Here is a 22,748-nt window from a genome sequence, read left to right as displayed (position 1 = left end):
AAAAAAAAAATGCCCTCATGGCCATAGATGGATGCACAACATTAACAGTTTGAAGATACTCCTCCTTCGTTATGGAGTGATCGCCATCTTTTACTATATGCTTAAAAAGCTTCACATCCTCTACAGCATCATATTCAATTTCTTGTTTTATTGAATTGATTTTCAATCGATTTATGTCGTACAGATCTGCTGTTGTGAACTATTTCTATATTCACAACTGATGCATTTCATAATTGATTTTCAATTGAAATTATCTGCTGTTGTGAAATTTTTAGGGGTTTCTCTGTAAATTTCGTATAATTTTTTTGCTCGTTGTTGTTGTGGATTGATTGATGCATAAATCTGGTTTCTTTGGTTCGATTCTTGTAGTATTATTTTTGTTTTGACTTTTTGGATCATGAACCCTTCAAATGATATCAAATTTGATCTTAAAGGTGAGAAGATGAGAATCCAATGTATGAGAGCACAAGAGCTGAGCTTGGTCTGGTTGTTCTGTATTTGAACAAAACGGAGGCGAGAGACAAAATTTATGGTAACCGTTAGAGACACAGCTTTGTTCGATTCTTATGAATCTTTATATTCATATATACGCTTCATCATATCTTCTTCTGTGATCAAACTGTTGTCTCAGTGGCTTATTATTACCCAGTTCTTAATGCATTCTTTTGTTACCTCGTTGATGCAGGTGCTTGCAGTGGCAGTTTACAATCACTACAAGAGGATATATCACGAATCAGCACAGAAACGGTTAGTTCACTCTCTTAACTTTAAAATGTTATGGTATCTTGTTTTCTTGTTAAGTTTCTTTCTTGGAACTTTTGTGTGCTCTGTGCGTCTTTTAGTATATTCTTTTGTTTATTATGTTTACTCTTTATTACTTTGATAGTTATCTACTTCAGTGAAGTGATTAGTTAAAAAGAATGATCAATAGTCTTCGTGTATACATTGCTCCTGAACTACGTTGATTGCTTCTACTAGCTGATGTGATAGAAAGAAGTGGATTCATGTTAAATGCTTGTTAGTTGCGACTACTAAGACATTGTGATAAATGCTTGTTAGTTGCAACTACTAAGACTTAGACTACTATATGTCTACATCATACTTAATCTCTTTAATACTTGTATGTGTGATAAATGCTTGTTAGTAATTTGGTATTGATTGCTAACTACACTAACCACAACTTGTAGTTTCACATTTAAACCCGACCCTTAACACAGACCATCACTTTTTCACAGTTTGATCTTTCACATTTAAACCCTTCTTCTCTCCTTTGATATTTCATTCCGCTTTCACACCTAAACCCTTCTTCTCTCTTTGATCTTTTCATTATAGTTTCACACTTAAACTCTTCCTTTCTCCTTTGATCTTTGACACGGTTATGGATTCTTATAATCAGTCTTCAAGCTTTTTTGACCTCTTAACCAGTCAACAACCTCCAATGTATGAGAGTTTTCCATCAACAGATATCCCAGTCTTTAGTACCCAATGTACTGATGTTCCAACCCTAGATCAAGACAAACCTAAGGAGCGTTTTAGCAGACGGAAATGGTCTCACACAGAAGATGTGGCGCTGATCAGCGCTTGGCTCAATACTAGTAAGGATGCTATAACTGCAAATGATCAAAAAGGTGGTCGTTTTTGGGCGCGCATTGCAGCTTATTATGCTACAATGCTTAAGCTAGCTGATGCGGACAAGAGAGAGCCCACTCACTGTAAGCAAAGGTGGCAGAAGATCAATGAACACGTTTGCAAGTTTGTAGGAAGCTATGAGGCTGCAACAAGACAGAGAGCTTCTGGCCAGAATGAGGATGATGTCATAAAATTGGCATACCAAATCTTCTTCAACGATTACAAGATAAAGTTCACCCTTGAGCATGCTTGGAGAGAGCTTCGACATGATTAGAAATGGATTGCATCTTCGACTAAAGGTACTGCAGGGACGAAAAGAAGGAAGTGCAACGACGGTTCTACACACGATACAACTCCAAAGGGAAAACTCATGGAGAGGATGAATCGCTTAGTCGTCCTCCTGGTGTTAAGGCTGCAAAGGGAAAAGAAAAAAAAAACAACAACACAACAAGCACAACAAGCACTTGCGATGAACAGAAGGCTCTCTTGGAATTTCAGATGTTGGAGCTCCAAAGAATGTATGAGATGAAGGAAAAGGATTTTGCTTTGCAAGAGAAGGCTTTTGCTATGCAGGAGAAGCAAACCAAGCATACTATGCTTGAAAACCTAGTTTCAAAAACAGAAACACTAAGTGAAACAGAAAAGGCTCTAAAGGACAAGTTAATTAATGACATGTTGTCACACTAATCAGTTTGAGAGTTTATGTAGTATGTTGTTTCTTTCAGTTTCTGTACTTTGACAAGATCGGTTGTATGTTTGTGTGTTCTTGAATGAATATGTTCTTGTTTTAGTTTGTGTTGTGTTCTTGTTTCAGTTTGAGTTTGGTTTGAGTTCTTCTTTGAGTTTGTGTTATGTTTTTGTGGACACTTTATAAGTGACTTAACTGAAGAGATAATGTTTGAGTGTTTGTTATTGGATTTATATATGAGTCCACATCTATATGCATGCAGGTTCGTTTATGTCCCAAGAGAAGGCAAACAATGCTCTTCTCATTCACATTAGGAGGACGATCCCACTCACAAACAGAAGGGGAAAGCCTCAGTTCTGTCCATTTCACCTTTCAAATTCTGTTTTGCTTGTAAAACAAGTTCTGTTTTTTTTTAAATGTAATGCTAAGAAACTTGTTAAGAAACTTACCATTGGAGAGATAAATTTTACAAAATCTTTTAAAAGTTTTTAGTAACTAAATTTGTATTTTTGGTGATTATAATATTTCTAACAAACTTGTTAAAAAACTTACCAATGGAGATGCCCTAAGGATTTTAAATGTTCTCTTATTTTCACACATACACACAAAATAATCTTCATTACGTCTCATAGACATTTTCAACGCCACCTTTAAAATCAAACTACTTCGCGTTTATAAATATAAAAAATTAGGGGAAATAATAATCAACATTAGACTGTATTTTCTAACATTAAAAGAGTAGACAACTTTTTTTTGGTTTTAGATTCTTTTTCTTAGTTTCTAAGAATCTAGATTAGTCAGCTCTAAATTTTGGCCACTGTTCTTAGTAGATAACTAGATATTGATTCCTTCTTAACATCACTTTTAAAAAACACTTATTTTCCAAATAATATTATAATCGAGAAAAAGTTGAGAATATAAATTGATTATAACAAATGGGGTCAAAAACAACTGAGCAGTTAAATGTTTGTACTTTAAGACAATGAACCAGGTGAAAACATTACATTTGCTTGGTTTCTTTTCTATAAGAGAGCTTCGACGTCTATCTCCACGAAAGAGCATGGATCAGGGATGTCGAAGTTGTTCAAAACCTGAACGAAACAAAATAAAGACAGAAAACGGTTGGAAACAAATAATAATCTGGCTAGTTTTTTGGATTCGAACAAGCATACACATATATGAGTGTACCTGTGGATGCACGATCCCGAAGTTGCCAATTTGTTTCCCTCGGACAACGATGCTAGCTTGCCTGCCCGGTAGAAACTCAGGCTCCTGTTACAGAACGCAATAGAGAGAGCGACAGAGAGATTAGGATCTTGAGTGAGTCGATTATGAGAAAGCATTAGATGCTTGTGAATGGTATGGAGAGAGCTTACTTGAGAGAGCTTTATGTAGTATCCGGTATTGTCATTGACTGGTACAAATGGGATTGCCATCACTTCCATGATTCTATCGACAAGGCCATGGATAAGCTGAATCAAGAATTGTACAGAGAAAGCATATCAATTGATTAAGTTGTGAACATATATGTTAATATATTGAATTAGTGCAAACATATATGGCTAACAAAGGGAATTCATACCTCAAATCCAGAAGTAGCACCACAATGTAGTGCAGCAAGATGGCGTCGATTGGATGCACCAACGTCTTTGCTTTCATCCAACATTGCCACATCACTGATTTCATAAATCTTTTTGAACCAAAAGAAACAACTTTTATCATCAAGGCAACACTCAAATCTAATATCTAGCTAATCAGTCACCAGAGATGTTTACCTTAATTGGTTTAGGGTGGTCTTTGTTTGAGCCAATAGTTTTCAAAATTCCAGGCATGAGAGTCCTCCTCATGGCCTATTACCACATAAAATGAAACAATTTTCCTCAATTAGCACAGCACTAGCATTAAAGAAGTTTATAAAGAGATGACCATAGGACTCAAGACGAACCTCAAAGTCAGCAGACCGCGGGTTCGCAATTATTACTGCTGAGTTATCATCCTCTCTATTTAGCATTGCAAAGTTTTCCTTGCGCGAACATATTAGCCACGTTACCACTTCACTGTACACATTCATCGCAATCTAAAATTCAAAATACAAAGATAACCTTCGTGAGAAAGAGAAACAAATGCTTTAAAGTTAACTTCACGTGAAACACAGATCACTGTGAGCTGATGCAAAATCAAAATGGAGGTGCTAATACCTCTATTCTGAGAAGATCGGTGAGCTCATTTAAAGGCAGTGGTTTAATCGAAGCAGGCGATCTTGTTGGAAGGTTATTGAAACCATAGGCGATGGCAACATCCTGGTGAAATATAAGTAAAATTAATTAGTTATATAGAGAATCATCACAACGGCAGCAACACAGAAAGGTTTGGATTGTCAAAATATACCTCCATAACATCACAAGGGTGGAGAACGTCACTCCTGCTGGGGGGTACATGTACTTTTATGGCATATTGGTTATCACTAGACTTTGCTGGCTCAGCATGTAGTTGCATTCGGGTCAGCAGACTTGTAACCTGAAAGATACGAAGCCCATTTCACAAAAAAAAGATGATTAAAATCATTGCAGAGTAGAATTTAGAGACATGAGACAGAAGGAAAATCACAGCAGACATGTGAAACCGATAACAGAAAATTTCAGGCTATGAGAAGTAACAGTTTGCTTTGTATTCTGCAGTAAACCCAAATGATGCATACAGATTTTTATGAAAACACTAGCTACAGGTAGAAGGATAAATCCGTATACAAATGCTAAGGTTTCTAAAATAGCCATCTCAAGAAAGGAAATGAGATTGGTTCATTTATAACAACTTGACAGCAGTGATGTATATATTACCTGTTCCACCTCCAAAGAGACTCTAATTGAGTCTGTAATATAAGAGAGAGAAACTTCCGTATCATAGACAGCTAAATCCGGACAGATGTATGACTTCCCGTCATCATATGTAACTTCAACAGGCTCAATCTCAAACTTTCTCTCACAATACTCTGAAAATGTTGTAACCTGGAACATGTTGAATGACTAGTTAGATATTGATTTTAAGTTGAGCACACTAGTTCTGATCTGTTTGCAGCATACCATTGTATTCAGAACAGTCTTGGCCTTCGTCAAATCAGTTGCTGTGCATTCAATGAAGACATTCTTTGTCTGCAGTGTAATTGCAGAATGTGCACCATTGATAATAGGTGGCAACGACAGCACAGTTCTGCAAAAGTGAACTTTCATTATGTTCACTACATAATTTATTTATGATATGAAAATTACTGTGATTGGTCAAGAAAGTAATTATTATAGATTGATAGATATCTTACTTAACCAAAGTTAATTTAATAGGTACTAGGAAGAACCAAATACCTTTTGCTGTCGTATAATACAGGGAAGACGGGTGAATTCTCGATTATGTGTAGAAATTTTTTTAGCTTCATATCTGACTGCAAACAAAAGTAAAGAAAATCAATCACACAATAAGGATACATTGCAGAGGAAAATCCTTCGGAGAGCCTACGTAGTTATTCAGTATGTAAACCCTTATGTAAACTCATAATACATGTCCACCAAGTATCAGTTCAGCGATATCTTTCGTAGATTGTTTGCTTCAAAGAAATTATAGTTTCACAAAAGCAACAAATGTCCCAACACAATTACCAGAGTAAGAGTTTAACTATTTACCTTGTAAAATTCCATTAGTTCGTCAGCCCTGAAGCTCTTTGTCTGCGACCACGAAATTAGGATTAGGTACATATATGAAACCATCCTGAACTAAATTTTCACTATGTCGAAGCGAGAAATTGCACCAGAAATGAAAATGCTTTAACCAGATATACTAGTTGAAGGTAATGAACCCATAAGGATATTTTGACTTACTTGCTTCAAAGGTACAAAATTTATATCCGTTGGCGGCAGAGCCTGAAAATAGTAAAGAACATAGTGTCAATGGCTCACAGAAAAAGCTCAACCAAAAGAATGTGTCTACATAAACTGAAAGGAACAGACTGTATGAAAGTCTGATAATGAGAAGTACACCAAATTAGAACAGATACACCAAATGTACAAGTAAAGAAACAAGAGAGAGATAAAAAAAAGAATAAGAAAGATGATAACACATAATTACCTCGTATGTGAATGGACCCTGCAATGTATCAAGGTCATGCGTTCCAATTGCAACCAGGGTTCTTCGCCTGAAATATGTAGATAAGATAAACGAACATCACATCATTTGAAGAGAATGGAACCTTAGTAATCAATGGAAGCCATATTTTTAATCCCAAAAATGCAAATCACACAATGATGGTAGCTAATAATGCAAGAGAAACCGAATTTTATCCTATAACTTACCGGCAAATATTCTGATGCAGCTTATCCTGAAGATCAATGAAGCTGTTGTAACGAGCCTCGTCAAAGGAAACACCTCTCAAAACAGCACATACAACAAATGGACGAATCTCCGATGTCTACAAAAAGGAAAAAAAAAATATAACTATAGATACAGAAACTTTCAATCATGAAGGTGGTTGCGAAGATAAAGATCTCTTTACAAACCTCAGGTTTAACTTTCATTTGAAGCATCTTGTCTTTGCTAATGTCAGCAAGGATATACGTAGGTATCTCCTGTTTCTTGTTGAAAACGCGAAGAGCTTGTGCAAGCCCTTCGAGGCAAAGCAAATCATATCTGCAAATAGATTTAAGATACAAAATACCAAATCAGTTCCCTAATTTATCTATCTATCTTCTTCAACAACATACATAAATAGCTAGAGGAGGAGTCGTAATTGAAACCTGTTGGCAGGGATTTCAATCTTGTAGATGATTTCTTCATCTTCATCAGCTTCTTCGTCGATATGCTTTTCTTTCCTTATAATTGCCTTCTCAGTAGTCTACTCATCGATTCAAAATAAAACTTAAAACGCACAGATCCTCACTCACTTAAGACGTTCACCAAGGAGATAATTCCAACACACTCACTCAACCACATCATCAAGCTCGATACCGAAACGGAAACACAGATCCTCGAACTCTTCCTGAGCTATCAAATTCAAAAAAAAAAAGGTAAGAAGACGAGGAATCAGAGAGGAAGAGAAGCAGAATTGAAAGTAGAAGAGAGAAATTGAATGAAATTACTGTAGGATTCTCCAAGGGCAGCGAAGAGACGGTCTCTGCCAATACTGATGGTCGGCATTCTCCGATCTTTTCGAGTTCTCTCAGAGTGTGTGTGCAGCAGATTTAGGGGGAGGCTAGGGTTTCTCTCACTAAGCGTTTTTTTTTTTTTTAGTGCAAAGAGGCTAAGCCAAAGTAGAAGAAGAAGACCACTTTTCACTTTTATATTAAAAATAAATCTCTTGATTTTACATTTTTTATCCGGCAATTTTCCTTTTTATTTAATTAATATTAAATTCATTAATTTAACCAGACTAGTTTGAAACTAAAAATGAGTTGAGCTTTGTTAAAAAAAAAAACTAAAATGATTTCATATTAATTAATTAAATAAAATAAATTAGAGAAAACAACAGTGGGAATCCGTATTCTGATGTATTCTGGCTTGCTGTGCTTGTTCAGTCAGTTGGTGATCTCGAATTCTGTCAACAGGTCTGTGATTGTTATCATGTTAACGCTACTCTACGATTTATTAGCTAATTTTTATTGTGGTCTTTTCCTGCTGACGTTATGATGGGTAGAAAGACCCCTTTAAAATTTTATCAACAAAAAAAAAGTCGTACTTGACAAGACAAGATTTAGTACTTAGCTCATCTATTATATTAGCTCTAAATATCTTTATCGACATCTCATGCTTTTATGAAAAAAAATGAAGATGTTTGGTCTTGGAGGATGAAGGTGGTTACAGAAAAAAAGTGGAGCTCTGTTTTATTCCTATTTAGTTCATATGCAAAGATGTGAATTTAGAGCTTCAATATACCAGCGTTGATACATGTTTTATTGCTGAACACTTTATGCTTCTTTGTTTCCCTGGCAGAGTTTAACGTTTTTAGCCCCTCTTCTGAAGCGCATTGACAGACTCTTGCAGTTTGACAGGTAACCTCGTGTTTAATGTTTATGATTTTATATGTTTTAACAGAACTTATTACTGAATTTTTGGAAATAAATGTACTAGGTTGATGCCAAGCTACAATGGCATCTTGACAATTAGCTGCATCAGAACGTTGGCACAGACTGCTCTCAAGCTTTCTGATTCCATCAGTTTCGTAAGTTCTTTCCTTATTTTTTCTCCAATTGCTCCTTATAACGCTGACAGCATCAGAAGCTTGCAATTAATTGACTTCAGGAACACATCTGTAAACTTATTGAACCTTTCCGAAACTCGGATACAATATTGCAAGTTCGTGTAGAAGCAAGTAGGGCACTTCTTGACATCGAGTACCAATCCAAAGGGATAAGTTCTGCCCTTTTGTTGTTTAAAAAATATGTGGTAGAAGAATCATCTTTGAGAGGTTGGTTTCATTCTCTTGCTGGGACATAGCAGCTTTCTGTTTCTGGTAGAGTTCATTTATTTCTTTTTATATATTTGGCCCTTGATTACAGGGCAGGTTAAATTGTGTGTACATACGATGCGGTTATGTCAAATAGCAGTTGGATATGACTCCGAAGATTGCGTCGACACTGTTAGTCTTCTGGATTTGCTGCATCTATTCAAGAGCCATGTAGTATTCAACAATGAATTTCTTGGCCACTACTTGTTCTGCATTTTCCAAATCCTCGCTGGAAGGTCTGTGGCTTTTACATTCATTGTCTGCCAGATTATTTTCTCACAAGTACTCTTCTCATGCCGTGCATTTGTTTCTTTATTCATTATGGTTTCCTGTGGGTAGCACAAAAGTAATTGAGTCATAGTACATATTTTACTATTTTTCTTAAGCTATGAAGGTTTTCTAGCTGATGCATCGTGTTTGGGTACATTAGTTTATTCCCTTTCGTGAATTTTGTTTGAAATTCAAGTGTCTTCAATTTTGAGCCTAAAGAGAATTATATATTGGTCTTCTTCTGCTTTCACCGTAGTTTTTGACATTCTGAACAGAATATACTTACCGTTATCTCATTTTCAGACCCCCAACGTTGTTTGGAGTGCCCAAAGAGAAACCTTTGCAGCTTGTTGATGTGGAGGCCTGCATTGAGCCGAAGAATGTATTTTCGGTCCCGGGAGCAGAAGCAGGGGGGCCATCACTTTTGGCACTTGGAGATGCCAAAGGAAAATCGCTGGATGTTGTTCCTTTTGGTGTTCCAGCGAGATCACAGGAAATGTTCATGCCTATTGTTTCTGAACTGAGGTTTCCAGAACCTGTTGCTGCGTATGAGGCTCAGCATCTTGAACCTCACATGGAAAGTCAAAACCAACCTTTACATGAAAATCCCATTGTTAATGAGATTCCATTGGATGGCGAAGCCCCAAGAGAAGAATTAGCTAATAGGGAAGTAAACCCATACCCTCCAATAAAGGAACGTCAAAAAGAACCTGATGTGGCGTCTGTGTCTGTTAGTCACGAGGTCAAGAAGTCTGTTATACGGATCAAAGTCAGACCATCTGGTGCGACCAGCAGAGCCGAGGGATCAGCACGATCCATAGAAAGATCTCAAGGGATTGTGGTACGACATGATATAGACCGGGGACAAACTAGTTCAGCTTCAGTGGATGCTCCACAGAGAATCTCAACGGATGCTGTGAGCATAAGCAATCAGAATCACGTGGAGGAAGTAAATTCGTGTCACGATGTCGGATCTCGCATGACCGCAAGTATCGGCAGTGTAAAATTTGTAAGCGAAGGCGATACATTTGGGAAAGAGTTGCAATGCACTGCTGAGTCTGGGAAAACTTCGACAAGCCAGAAGGCAGATAATAACATCCAAATCGCAGCGCCTAGCTTCATACCAGTAGATAATAGTATGGAAAACGAGGCGCAGCAGAAATACGCGAGCCTTCAAACACTATCTGTTGGTAAAGAAAAGGATAAGAAGAAAGACAAGGAAAAGAAAGAGAAGAAGAGGAAGAGAGAAGACCCGGTTTACCAAGAAAAGAAACGGTTAAAGAAAGAGAAGAAACGGAAGGAGAAAGAAATGGCAAAGCTTGTGAGCAGCACTTCGGATCCAGCTAGGGAGAAGAAGATAGAGAGTGTCGTCGCGGAGGCTAAAGTAGAAGAGCCAAGCAATGATGCCGAATTGGTAAAGGTTGAAACCGAGGCTGAGCCATCAGCTCGTCCGTTTCCCAAGTTCCGAATCAAGTTGAAAAGCAAAGCGTTCAACAGCTCGTAATGTGTGAGGCAGTCGTTTTGGTGTTTCAAAACTGCTACTTGTCGCTATGGCTTGTTAAAGTATCTGATTAAAAAAAATGCATAGAATCGAGGAGACTTGTATACAAAAAGCTTTGTTGTTGCAATGCAAGCTGTGATATGTCCAATGCGCTTTAAGCCTCTCTCCTAGCTTTGGGTACACGCCAGAGTTGAAGCGCGCTCCACGTCAGTTTCACGAACTAACGTTAGAATTGAAACAGTGCACACATTTAATACCAGTGGACCGATCTGACAATTAATTTCCTGCAGCTTTTTATTTTATAAGTGGGCGTTATGAAAATTCAATGGAACAATTAACCCCTAATTATACAGTTAAAGTTTTGAGTGATTGTTTAAATACTACTCTAATCTGTAGCACCCCTAATTGACCCCTAATTATACAATTAGAATTTTGTATCTAAACCAACAATAGATTTTCCAAAATCTGACTTCGAGAAAAAAGAAAGAAATAAAGAAATACATAAAGCATTATGTGTTTTTTTTGTTAAGAAGACAAAAAAAAAAAAAAAAAAAAAAAAAAAAAAAAAAAAAAAAANTATTATAAGAGAGAAATTAAGGAAAGAGGGGAAAAGTGAAGGAGAAGCACTGTGGAATCGAAAACATATTTTGCTGTATTCATTGATCAACTTGGCGTCTTCTCCAACCAAATCGTCTCCTCCAGTCAAAGAGAAAGAGAGTATGGAGGCAAAGCAGCGAGAAATCCTAATTCCGTAAAAGAGAGAAACAGACAAGAACGATGAACTGTGGGAGAGTGTTCAAGTCCGTACAAGCCTTGGTGGCTCACATCTTTCTTTTGTCTTTTACGCTTGCTTTGGTCCTCAAGCTCGACCACACCTTTACTTACTCCTGGTGGTTAGTTTTTATCTCCTCTATTTTTTTTTTTTTTTTTTTTTTTTTTTTTTTTTTTTTTTTTTTTTNGCTCTGAAGACTCAATTGTTAGGAATCGAAAAAATTCTTCCTATTCTTTATCGCCTCGTGTGAAATTAAGATTTGAGGATTTGGATTTAGAGCTTAGGGTTTTGTGGAAAACTCGAAGACAAGTTGGGCTTTTCTGTTTTTTTTTTGTTTTTTGTTTTTTTATCTGCTATGTACTGTAAACTCCGAGGTTTTGCTCGCATGTGTGAGATAATTGAAAATTTGATTTACAAGTCTGAGAAAGTCTTGATTCGCCATTCCTTTCTCATTTAAATAGGAATATTCCCCTTTTGGAAACTCGTTTTGTTTTTGTGTACAAGTACATCTAAAAGTACATCTTTATCTCATTATCTTGGTACTATGAGACAGGGAAGCCTCTCTCGTGTCACGTGTTCATGTACCATGTAGTACTAAGTTTTATATGAAGAAACATAGAGTTTACGGTTTGTCAGAGGACTGATGTCATCAAGATTGAGTCATTGGGAATTTTTATTTTGAGTTTCAGATTTCTTTGAGTCTAGGTTTTGGGGTTCTTTTTGGTGTGTTATCCACTTTTTTTGGTGTTGGTATCATTCATGTATGCAATCGGCTAATACATAACAACAAAACCGTATCTGTTCCGTTGATTTGGGGATATGCAGGGTTGTGTGTCTACCTCTGTGGGCTTTCCATGCTGTTGTTGCACGGGGAAGATTCTCGCTTCCTGCTCCAATTGCTCCTCGTAACCGTCATGTATTGTCCCTTACTTATATAACCACAATATTAATCAAAGCCAGTGTTATGATTTCCAGTAAACGCATAGCTCTTGGCTTGTAATGATTTGTTTCGTCTTTGGTGTACAGTGGGCTCCATGTCATGCTATTGTAGCAACACCGTTGCTTATAGCTTTCGAATTGCTCCTCTGTGTATACCTCGAGACTGCACATGGTATACAACTTATATAGCTTATAGATATTTAAAGACTGTTGTAGTTTAATATCTTGACAAGGAACAAAATCATTTATGTTTATACTCATGCGGTGAAGCAAATGTTGACTCTCAAAGCTTCTCGTTAGGAGTTTTGGTTTTTGAATTAAGGATTATATTGAATAGCGTCACTAAGAACTTATAAGCTTCTGTAGTGTTTTCTTGATTTATGATGCCTTACTTTCAGTTCCTCCCGTTTACTGTATATTATGTTATTCTATTTGGGATGCAGTTCGTTCGCTGCCAGCTATGAGCTTGAAGATTGTATTTCTCCCTTTATTGGCGTTTGAAGTAATAATACTGGTGGACAATGCCAGGTATTGTGATAGGCTACGTAATACCGGTTTTGATCCCAATGACTCCTCAGAACCATTTGTTCTTTCTTCTTGTGAACACATGACAAATTGGTTCACATGGGAGATTTTGTTTAATTTTTCGGATAATATTGTAAGATAGAGGTTATGGGTTGTAGGACAGACTAGTAACAATGATTATAATGCAGCTTTGTTATACATGTTTGTGATTGCATTTATAATACGTCCTTCGGTTGAGAAGTGAGGCTACTGAGGTTTGTGGGATATTATTATCTGGCATATGAAGCTAGTACCAATGCTGTGAACTTTACTGTTTCCTTAGTTGGAAAATTCTTGGAATTATTAGATCTGGTATTTCTATATGACGTTCTTAATATACCACACGTTCTATCTTCAGAATGTGTCGGGCACTGATGCCTGGAGATGAAGAGAGCGTGAATGATGAAGCAATATGGGAAGCTCTTCCTGTAAGTCATACTACATTTTTTTCATTAAGCTGTTGTTAAAAGTAATTGGTNAAGATTCTCGCTTCCTGCTCCAATTGCTCCTCGTAACCGTCATGTATTGTCCCTTACTTATATAACCACAATATTAATCAAAGCCAGTGTTATGATTTCCAGTAAACGCATAGCTCTTGGCTTGTAATGATTTGTTTCGTCTTTGGTGTACAGTGGGCTCCATGTCATGCTATTGTAGCAACACCGTTGCTTATAGCTTTCGAATTGCTCCTCTGTGTATACCTCGAGACTGCACATGGTATACAACTTATATAGCTTATAGATATTTAAAGACTGTTGTAGTTTAATATCTTGACAAGGAACAAAATCATTTATGTTTATACTCATGCGGTGAAGCAAATGTTGACTCTCAAAGCTTCTCGTTAGGAGTTTTGGTTTTTGAATTAAGGATTATATTGAATAGCGTCACTAAGAACTTATAAGCTTCTGTAGTGTTTTCTTGATTTATGATGCCTTACTTTCAGTTCCTCCCGTTTACTGTATATTATGTTATTCTATTTGGGATGCAGTTCGTTCGCTGCCAGCTATGAGCTTGAAGATTGTATTTCTCCCTTTATTGGCGTTTGAAGTAATAATACTGGTGGACAATGCCAGGTATTGTGATAGGCTACGTAATACCGGTTTTGATCCCAATGACTCCTCAGAACCATTTGTTCTTTCTTCTTGTGAACACATGACAAATTGGTTCACATGGGAGATTTTGTTTAATTTTTCGGATAATATTGTAAGATAGAGGTTATGGGTTGTAGGACAGACTAGTAACAATGATTATAATGCAGCTTTGTTATACATGTTTGTGATTGCATTTATAATACGTCCTTCGGTTGAGAAGTGAGGCTACTGAGGTTTGTGGGATATTATTATCTGGCATATGAAGCTAGTACCAATGCTGTGAACTTTACTGTTTCCTTAGTTGGAAAATTCTTGGAATTATTAGATCTGGTATTTCTATATGACGTTCTTAATATACCACACGTTCTATCTTCAGAATGTGTCGGGCACTGATGCCTGGAGATGAAGAGAGCGTGAATGATGAAGCAATATGGGAAGCTCTTCCTGTAAGTCATACTACATTTTTTTCATTAAGCTGTTGTTAAAAGTAATTGGTTGAGCAGCTTAAGACGTTATCACTTCTGTCTTTACTTGCTTAAGTTGCATTTAGTTTCTATGTGTGAGTTATCAGTCATATACGAATGTTAACATTCTCTTTTTCCTAATAACAAGACTTTGGACTCTGATAAGTCATGAATGTGAACATTCTCTTCTCCTTTTGGTCAATTTCTGTAATTTTAGCTTACACAGTTAGGCTGGAAGAAATTTCTGATCTTTGTTGGTGGGTAATAAGCTACTTCAAATAAACTTTTCAGATGCTTCTTTTTGTTGTCTGCAGCATTTCTGGGTTGCGATTTCCATGGTGTTCTTTCTGGCTGCTACTGTCTTTACCCTCCTAAAGCTGTCTGGTACTAATCTCTGCCATTGTGATAGTTTCTGTAATTTTTGGCTAAATTTTCAAGTATCTACCTAACATAGGTTTTTTCTGTTTAGTGACCATTTAAATTAGACAATGTCTCCAGGAAGGAAAACCTTTAAATCCTGCAGGATGAGTCATTTTAAATGTTTGTATGAATTGGGATGCACAGAAAAGTGAATTTCTTAACTGGTGGAACAGGTCGAGTTTTAACATTTAGGGCTTGAACACCACATACTTTTATTTGTTCCTTCAAAAACTTATGCATAGCCACTGACATATTTTATATTATCATATTCTTCAGCTGTCTCACTAACGATGCGGATATTGCCATATTCACCTATCTAAATCCTATCTTATATAAAAGATGTCCCTTAATTCCTTATTGTTTTATTCAAATCAGGTGACGTAGCTGCTCTTGGCTGGTGGGATTTATTCATAAATTTTGGGTATGCACTGTCTTTGCCTTTTTTGGTTACATATATAAATTTCTTAATGCTATTTGGTGGAATTGATCATGATTGTAATCAATGTGCACGTTTTTGTCTGCAGAATTGCGGAGTGCTTTGCTTTTCTTGTTTGTACAAAATGGTCTAACCCAGTAATTCATAGAAGCTCAAGTGACAGAGAAACGGGGTCATCTTCTACCACTATTAGATATCTTGAGTGGAACAGTGGCCTTGGGGTTTTTCCAGAAGAAGATAGGCACCAAGATACAACTTGTGGCCTGCAAGACATTGGTGGTCATATAATGAAAATTCCCCTCATTGTATTTCAAGTGGTACTTTGCATGCATCTAGAGGTACACAACATTTCTGTCGATCTTACAGTTCTTGTGTTTGGACATTACTAAAAAGCTTGTGGTTTGAACTTTCAGGGGACTCCTGAAGCTGCTACGCATATACCTGTCCCTGTCCTGTTTTCCCCACTTTTTCTGTTGCAAGGCGTTAGTGTTCTATTTGCTGCTTCTAAATTAATAGAGAAGGCTGTTCTATTGCTGCGCGGCGACGAAGATGATTCAGGATTATATTTTAGATTTTCATCCAGAGCTCACGATTGCTTAGGTTTCTTGCACCATGGATCCAGGTGATAAATATGTTTTGCTACTTCCTTTGTCTGTTTTTAATGCACAAAAGTTATGGAGGCTAACCAACCACCATTAATAAATTTTATGCTGTCACTGAATTACTAACAAACATCAAGTTGATGCCTAACATGTGATCCTCTACGTACTCGGTCAGGCTACTAGGTTGGTGGTCAATTGATGAAGGAAGCCGGGAGGAGCAAGCTCGACTATACTTTGATCAGGATTCTGGGTTAGTAGTTAGTACAATTAGCTTCTATGTGGTCCAACGTAAATGGTTATATCTGACCTGCTGAAGATTTCATGAAAATATGTGGTGCAGTTACAATACCTTCTGTGGCCATCCGCCTGAAATAGTCAAGAAAATGCCAAAGAAAGAGCTTGCTGAGGAGGTATTTTCACTTTTCTCTTACTAGCAAAGATGTAGCTAGTTCATTGTTTTATTAAGTCTTTCTACCTCTGGTCTCAATACCTTCACTTTTATTTAATTCCATGTCAGGTGTGGAGACTTCAAGCAGCACTTGGGGAACAAACAGAAATCACAAAATTCAGTCAGCAGGAATATGAGAGACTGCAAAATGTAATGCTGTCTCCCTCTGCTTCTGATAATTACACTTCTCACTCTAAAGGGGTTTAGCTTTCACAATTGTTTCTTTTTCGATGTTGCTTATTCGTTGGACTAAATTTTCATATTTCGATGCTCCCTCTGTTACAGGAGAAAGTGCTGTGTAGGGTTTGTTTTGAAAGAGAAATCAGTGTGGTACTGCTTCCATGTAGACACCGTGTTCTCTGCAGGTACCCTATACTATTCGATTTTTATGCCTATTTCACAGGAAATAACTGATTTAAAGTTTAAGCTATTTATAGCAAGTGTCATGAATCGTACTAATATTCCAAGTGCTATTGCGACATTTTTGTAAAGCTCTCTGATGATGTCTGCTTATGTTTTTACTGCCATGTTTGTTTCAGGAACTGCTCAGACAAGTGTAAAAAATGTCCCTTCTGCCGTATAACCATCGAAGAGCGGCTCCCCGTGTACGATGTTTAACATCTAACTTGATCCTCTTCGATATTCAAAGATTTAAGTGTATATATAAGTGTGTGTAGAGAGGATATGATGATTCACACTCCTTTTTAATCACCCATCTCTACATTGCTGAGTCTTTTTATTTGTGTGAATCAGCATTGAGTACAGGTCAAACCTCAAACAGAGAAGTCTAGTATCGTATGCCTCATGTTTAGGCTTTTTTTGTAATTATTAATTAATACCTCTGCAATACTTTATCGTTGGTTTTGTAATACATGTGTTCTTGTTTTCGTGTATTTCAATCTCTGGATCTCTAAGATTAAGAATAACTTTCACTGAACAAACCAGTTGTAATGTGGGTAATTAACTAATTTCGGCCTTTTTGAGATAATTATGGCGGGTAACAGATTATTTTTGTGTTAAAATGGGCCGAATCAGGCCCAATATAGACTTTTGTTTTGGGACAAATCAAAGGCGACGCGAGACCTAACTTACTCGGTTACTCCGGCTAAACGAAATAGAGAGAGAGAGTGAGAGTGACGGCGAGGAAGAAGAAGAAGAGATGTGGTTCTCCGGCGGTGGAGGAGGAGGAGGACTGAGGAAGCTCTGCAGAGCGTCGGCTATTTTCGATAATGAGATGAGTTATAACTCTTTGTTGGTGAGATACATGTCAAGAGAACGAGCTGTAAACGTCCGTAAGATAAACCCAAAGGTTCCGATCCAAGAAGCTTACGCCATTTCCAATTCACTCTACGATCTCTTCAAGCGACATGGTCCTCTTTCCGTTCCCAACACTTGGCTCCGCGCTCAGGTTTAATTCCCTCGTCTCTGTATTTACTATATTCGTCTGAATCTTCCTAAACCCCACCATCAAATTGATCTGAAATGCTAATAGTCTCCGTGATTTTGATCTTAGATCCTACTACTGTTTGATTCTCTGTTGCTTCGGGCTTTAGATTAGGTCAATGGTATAAGATTGTTTGTTTGCGTTTATTAGTGTGGTTTGACTCATCTTTTAAGAACTTTAGGTATTGAAATGTTTTGATCACAGTGATAATAAACTCAATATTGGTGATTTATGTCACTATAGCAAGATGAAGGTGGGGTTTATATCAAATGTTCTGGAGTATAAGCTCTTTAGATCAGTGGTTTAAGTTCATATACCTGTTCACTGTTTGTTTGTTTTTATGATAGCATATAAGTTAGTGTGGTTTGGCTCTAAGTTGCGTAATTTGCTACGAATATGAGTTAATTGAAATGTTGTGATCATAGTGATAAACTAACTCAAGTATTTGGTGATTGTGATGCAATAGGAAGCTGGGGTAAGTGGACTGAACAGCAAAACGCACATGAAGCTATTGTTGAAATGGATGAGAGGCAAAAAGATGCTCAAGTTAATCTGCAACCAAGTTGGATCATCGAAAAAGTTTTTTCACACCGTTTTACCTGAAGATCCTCTACAAGAACAACCGGCTGCTGCGCCTGAGATCATCAATAAACAAGCCTTTAAGAAACGAAGCAAATAAGGACACTGGAGTCTGGAGATAGAGAGAGCAAGTCTCTGTGGACAATCTTTTGTTTTATTTCTTTGGGTTTTGTTGTTTCTGTCTCCACCAAGGGAATGAATTGTCATTTTTTTAGTTGCTGGTGTATAAATTCTTGAGAAAGTCATGACTTTGTTCTTTGCTCCGTTCCCTTCAATAATATAGATGACTATATATCACAGTTGTTTTAAATCTTTGACATTCTTTGTATTTACTGTTAAACTTGCCATCGTTGTGCAAAAAATCACACTTCTCAATTTTTAAAGGTCGATACTATGGGTCAACCTCTCTATAAAATAAGAAAACAAAATTTTTATACATTATTTTAAAATAAAAAACTTAGACCACTCTTTTATAAACCAAACCGAGATATAATTTTATTCTAATAGTAAAATCTAAATCTAAACCACATCATTTGTAAATCTAAATCGACATAAAATTTAAACTTTATCCACCATTTGTAAACCAAACCGACATAATTTCGTTCTAATTGTAAAATCTAAATTCTAACCACTTCATTTGTAAACCCAAACCGATATATAATTTTATTTTAATTATAAAATCTAAATCATAATCGCCTCATTTGTAAACTTAAACCAACGTAAAATTTCGTTCTAATTGTAAAATCTAAACCAAGCCAATATTTAACTTTTCTTAATTAAAAGTATACAAATTTTGTTTTCTTAATTTGTTTGCTTTTTAATTTAATTTTAATTTACCTTTAAATGAAATATTAGATATAAGATTCTGATTGGTTGAGAGGAGAATAGGTAAATACAAGCAGGAGTGAACCTTAGTATTTTTTTTTATTTTAAAAACCTCTTAAACAAATACGATTAAGAGTATCATCTTTCTTTTCCAATTTAGAACGTCAAAATCTTAATAAAATGGAATTTTAAATGTATATTTTGGAAATATTAAATATCTTTTAATGTATTTTTTTTTTGTTGAAACAAAGTGTCTGCGGTCAATAAAAAAACAAAGTGTCTTTTTTCATAGACATAGAATACTAGCCATATTTTCTCATAAAAATCAAACTAGCGTCTATAATCTGATTTTATGAAATTAAAGAATGTGGTGATTTATCATATATTGTCGACCAAATAAAATCTTTGAATCTTTAATTGAATTTTTTCAACACCAAAATTAAAAATTTCAATCTGAATGTCGTCTCTTCTGCCTCATAGTCTTTTCATGAATTATACTGGATTCAAAAAAAATGGATTTGTTAAATGATTAATAGAATATTGCACAATTTTAGCGCAAATCAGATTTTTGTAGGATACATTTATGAAAACAAAGTTGATAACCATGATATATTTTTCATACAAATCATCAAATGTACACTAAATAAGAATAACTTATAAAGATTTTGGAAAAATAAAAAAACTAAGCATTCCTCTTTATCCATTATTCTTAAATCTAGTTTTTAGTTGGGATGTAATATAAGAATTATCAATCAAAAGATTAAAAAAAAGGTCAAATAATAATCGAATGATTCAAATTAAAAAATAAATAAAAAAGTTTTTTTTTAATATTTGAAAAAAATGAGTGGAGTGCCTTTTATGCAATTAATAATATTAAAAATAATACTAATCTAAGTTTAGATCTTAACTTGATTCTGTATGGAATCCGAACTATTCTTATCAGCAACCGCTAACACCAGGTCGATTGGGCCGTAAAAGTTGTGCTCACGAAGAAAGTCCTCGAGACTGGGTATAAGATACTCAACCTCGTAGAGTCTGCTACCACCATCCCTGTTTTTCCGTATTCTGCATGATTCCAGATCGGCGAAAACTACCACTGGTCGTAAATTCGGTGGTGGTGCTTATAAATCCGACGATGGTACTTGTAAATCCGGCGGTGGGTGCTTGTTCCATTTTTTTTGGAAAAGAAAAAAAAAAAAGAAATCCCCAATTAGAAAGCTGGACGGCGGCTTGAAACCCTACCTACTCTTTTAATCATCAAGCATCAACTCCTTCTTTATCAATTTTTAATTGGGCTTTGAGATTAATCTCAAAACCCATTATAGTTTGGACTCTATGTTGGATATATACCGGAATTTAAACTAATTTGAGATTTTCTTTTGACTTTTAGTTTTAAAAACTGTTTTTTTCTCTGGAGAATTGTGTTATTTCTTTGGACTTCTCTTATCTATTTAAAAACGTGTGATTGAACCTTATCCCGTTTTAGCGATTATGTTACCCAAGTTAATGTTTGTTAATTTGTATGTTCAATTTTACCAATTTTTAAAAGACAAAGTTTTATTTGATATTAATTTAATATATCATATATTTTTATTCTAACCGAAAACAATTAGTTAATTAAACGTCTAAATAAAAATAAGTTTGTGTTTTTTTTTAAACATTTTTTCCCTAACTAAATTGTGTATTTAGACAACCAAAAAAATGGACAATTTTAACCATGTGATTTCTATAAAATTACACTGGATCGTCGGATTGTGGTGAATACTCGTGTTTACTTATTATTTTGAAAGTTTGATGAATATTTTTCTTGGTCCGTGGTACCAATTTATTTTAGATTACGGCCTTCGTCGTTTGGAAATAAGCAACGTCGTATTTGGTTTGTTCCGATTCATGTAACATATAAACTATCCAAACTCAAAACTTATTATTCAGCACTATTTATTAAAGTTATAATATTAAAATGCATATTTGCCTCGGTACACTTAAAATATTTAAAAATTATATATTATTAATGGGCCTAAGCAGTAAGCCCAACAGAGAAGCGCCCTTTATGCAATTTTAATAAAATACAACAAACTAAACAATGCTCCATGAATCATTAATCATCAATCATCATTTCGGAATTACCTTTCCATTTTTGCGATTCTTCCGAATCGGAAACGCAAAATTGAGCTACGAAAAACCCAAACTTTGAATGAGTTTTGAATTCATTAACGTGTATGTACGACATCTTCTTCTCCTCTCACAAACCCTAATCTCAACGCACGCTTTCAGAAACAGCCCTGTTGTTCTTGTTGTATTCGATGTGGTGGTGATTCGATTTTAAAGGCATTGGAGCTGCTAATTGAGGGTTGGTGTTGATCTGATCTAATATTTGTGAGCTTAAAAATTCATTTGGATTTAATTTCAGGCTGCGTAAGCGTTTCGTGAAGCAAACCCACCAAATCTGAGCTTAGTTTGAAGCTAAAAATCCAAGCTTTGATGAATCTCCTCAGTTAGGGAAGTATAAGGGACGATGAGGATTCAGTAACTGGCAAAGGTTTATGATATGTAGGAGAGAATCTTGGTTACATTTGAAATGAGTCGGTCTCCATCTTTCTCTGTGAAGCCTGAGCTTAGTTTAAAGCCTGATCCTGAGTCTTTGAAACGATGGATTCATGCATTTTGCATTATGAGGTTTGATCTTGAGCAAGGGCAGCTTTTGGAAGAGTGTTATCCACCTGGTTGTCTCTCACAAGAAGAAGAAATTGAGGTTTCGTTCAATTCCTTTCCTGATTCTGTCTCACAGCATCATAACCGCTCAAGCATACATGACTGCATTTTCTTTTTCCGGTTTCGTAGACCGAAGAAGAACGCTGAGGAGAGAGATGGTAGTGATAAGTACTTGTATGGTTATGTGTTTAATAGGCAGAGGCATGATGAAAGGTTGAAAAGGGGAGGTGAACAGAAGTCTGTGGTGATATTATCGCATACGCCTTACTCTAGTGTTTTTAGGCCTTTGCTTCAGATCATTGGCCCTTTGTATTTTGATGTTGGAAATAAGGCTATTCAACATATTGCTGGTTATGTCTCTATGTGGCCTGCTCCTGTACCCGGTAAGCTAATGGAGTTGCCAATTGGTAATGCAATGCTTAAGGTGAACTTGCCGCCTGCTCATAGCCTTCCCTTGGAAAATGGTGTTTTGTATGAGGAATCTTCTTCTTCTATGGCTCCTTTGCTGCCTACAAATCAGTCTGTTCCTCAAGGTCTTTTCCATGATGCAGATCTTTTTGGCATTTACCGGGGGCTATTGTTGCAGCTATGGACATTATGGGAATTGTTACTTATAGGCGAGCCCATCCTTATCATTGCACCAACGCCTCCGCAATGTTCTGAGGCAGTTGCTTGTCTTGTGAGTATGGTTGCCCCACTATTTTGTAGCGTCGACTTTAGACCATATTTCACTATACATGATCCAGGATTTGCTCGACTAAACTCACTCCGAGAAGGAGACACTTTCCCGCCAATGGTTTTGGGTGTCACCAATCTCTTTTTCCTTAAAGCTCTTCGCAATATCCCTCATGTTGTCTCAGTTGGAACCCCTGCTCCAAAC

At 36.3% G+C, this 22,748-nt stretch overlaps 5 protein-coding genes and 1 long non-coding RNA gene across 6 annotated transcripts in view; 5 read left to right on the top strand and 1 right to left on the bottom strand.

Moving 5' to 3' along the window:
• LOC104751260 lies at window positions 136–2,790 on the top strand. The gene is made up of 3 exons (XR_761755.2): window positions 136–532; window positions 686–747; window positions 2,580–2,790. It is a non-coding gene; the product is annotated as an uncharacterized LOC104751260 (long non-coding RNA).
• LOC104751259 (phenylalanine--tRNA ligase beta subunit, cytoplasmic-like) lies at window positions 3,224–7,589 on the bottom strand. The gene is made up of 19 exons (XM_010473177.2): window positions 7,438–7,589; window positions 7,287–7,342; window positions 7,096–7,193; window positions 6,859–6,988; window positions 6,655–6,770; window positions 6,431–6,497; window positions 6,184–6,225; window positions 5,989–6,030; window positions 5,674–5,750; window positions 5,398–5,524; window positions 5,155–5,322; window positions 4,706–4,834; window positions 4,516–4,617; window positions 4,263–4,394; window positions 4,093–4,167; window positions 3,900–4,007; window positions 3,694–3,789; window positions 3,506–3,589; window positions 3,224–3,408 (listed from the first exon to the last, which is right to left on the bottom strand). The coding sequence occupies exons 1-19, from the start codon at window positions 7,493–7,495 to the stop codon at window positions 3,340–3,342; spliced, it is 1,776 nt and encodes a 591-aa protein (XP_010471479.1). The 5' UTR covers window positions 7,496–7,589; the 3' UTR covers window positions 3,224–3,339.
• LOC104753831 (transcription initiation factor TFIID subunit 2) lies at window positions 7,810–10,950 on the top strand (the record flags this gene model as incomplete). Its single annotated transcript, XM_019237799.1, has 6 exons — window positions 7,810–7,902; window positions 8,288–8,346; window positions 8,426–8,516; window positions 8,597–8,762; window positions 8,854–9,037; window positions 9,375–10,950. Coding segments are annotated over 6 exons (1,794 nt in total), but the record flags the coding sequence as incomplete, so codon positions are not given.
• LOC104751258 lies at window positions 11,138–17,177 on the top strand. The gene is made up of 14 exons (XM_010473176.2): window positions 11,138–11,465; window positions 12,170–12,260; window positions 12,371–12,455; window positions 12,727–12,811; window positions 13,206–13,275; window positions 14,717–14,786; window positions 15,198–15,243; window positions 15,347–15,596; window positions 15,672–15,880; window positions 16,036–16,110; window positions 16,201–16,270; window positions 16,378–16,458; window positions 16,594–16,673; window positions 16,848–17,177. Exons 1-14 carry the CDS (start codon window positions 11,350–11,352, stop codon window positions 16,924–16,926), a joined length of 1,407 nt encoding a protein of 468 aa, XP_010471478.1. The 5' UTR covers window positions 11,138–11,349; the 3' UTR covers window positions 16,927–17,177.
• LOC104751257 lies at window positions 17,397–18,643 on the top strand. The gene is made up of 2 exons (XM_010473175.2): window positions 17,397–17,716; window positions 18,219–18,643. Exons 1-2 carry the CDS (start codon window positions 17,468–17,470, stop codon window positions 18,429–18,431), a joined length of 462 nt encoding a protein of 153 aa, XP_010471477.1. The 5' UTR covers window positions 17,397–17,467; the 3' UTR covers window positions 18,432–18,643.
• LOC104753829 (protein DENND6A) overlaps window positions 21,243–22,748 on the top strand; it is a 4,042-nt gene continuing 2,536 nt past the window's right edge. Inside the window, exon 1 of the mRNA XM_010476024.2 lies at window positions 21,243–22,746. Within this exon, the coding sequence (XP_010474326.1) occupies window positions 21,735–22,746 (1,012 nt within the window). The 5' untranslated portion in view covers window positions 21,243–21,734. The remainder of the gene's footprint in view (window positions 22,747–22,748) is intronic.

Source organism: Camelina sativa, chromosome 16 (genome assembly GCF_000633955.1).
Source record: "Camelina sativa cultivar DH55 chromosome 16, Cs, whole genome shotgun sequence".
NCBI lineage: Eukaryota > Viridiplantae > Streptophyta > Magnoliopsida > Brassicales > Brassicaceae > Camelina > Camelina sativa.
Note: the sequence above shows the minus strand (reverse complement) of the source record. Positions and strands in the feature narration are given on the sequence as shown.

Bases quoted from the DNA above. Each gene is read 5' to 3' on its own strand.
- LOC104751258 (XM_010473176.2), top strand. From the start codon at position 11,350: ATGAACTGTGGGAGAGTGTTCAAGTCCGTACAAGCCTTGGTGGCTCAC. The intron at 15,881-16,035 runs GTGATAAATATG...GTACTCGGTCAG, and splicing joins TTCTTGCACCATGGATCCAG to GCTACTAGGTTGGTGGTCAA. The intron at 16,111-16,200 runs GTTAGTAGTTAG...TATGTGGTGCAG, and splicing joins TACTTTGATCAGGATTCTGG to TTACAATACCTTCTGTGGCC.
- LOC104751259 (XM_010473177.2), bottom strand. From the start codon at position 7,495: ATGCCGACCATCAGTATTGGCAGAGACCGTCTCTTCGCTGCCCTTGGA. The intron at 6,226-6,430 runs GTAATTATGTGT...TACTATTTTCAG, and splicing joins AGGGTCCATTCACATACGAG to GCTCTGCCGCCAACGGATAT. The intron at 4,008-4,092 runs GTAAACATCTCT...TGGTTCAAAAAG, and splicing joins ACCACCCTAAACCAATTAAG to ATTTATGAAATCAGTGATGT.
- LOC104751257 (XM_010473175.2), top strand. From the start codon at position 17,468: ATGTGGTTCTCCGGCGGTGGAGGAGGAGGAGGACTGAGGAAGCTCTGC. The intron at 17,717-18,218 runs GTTTAATTCCCT...GTGATGCAATAG, and splicing joins ACACTTGGCTCCGCGCTCAG to GAAGCTGGGGTAAGTGGACT.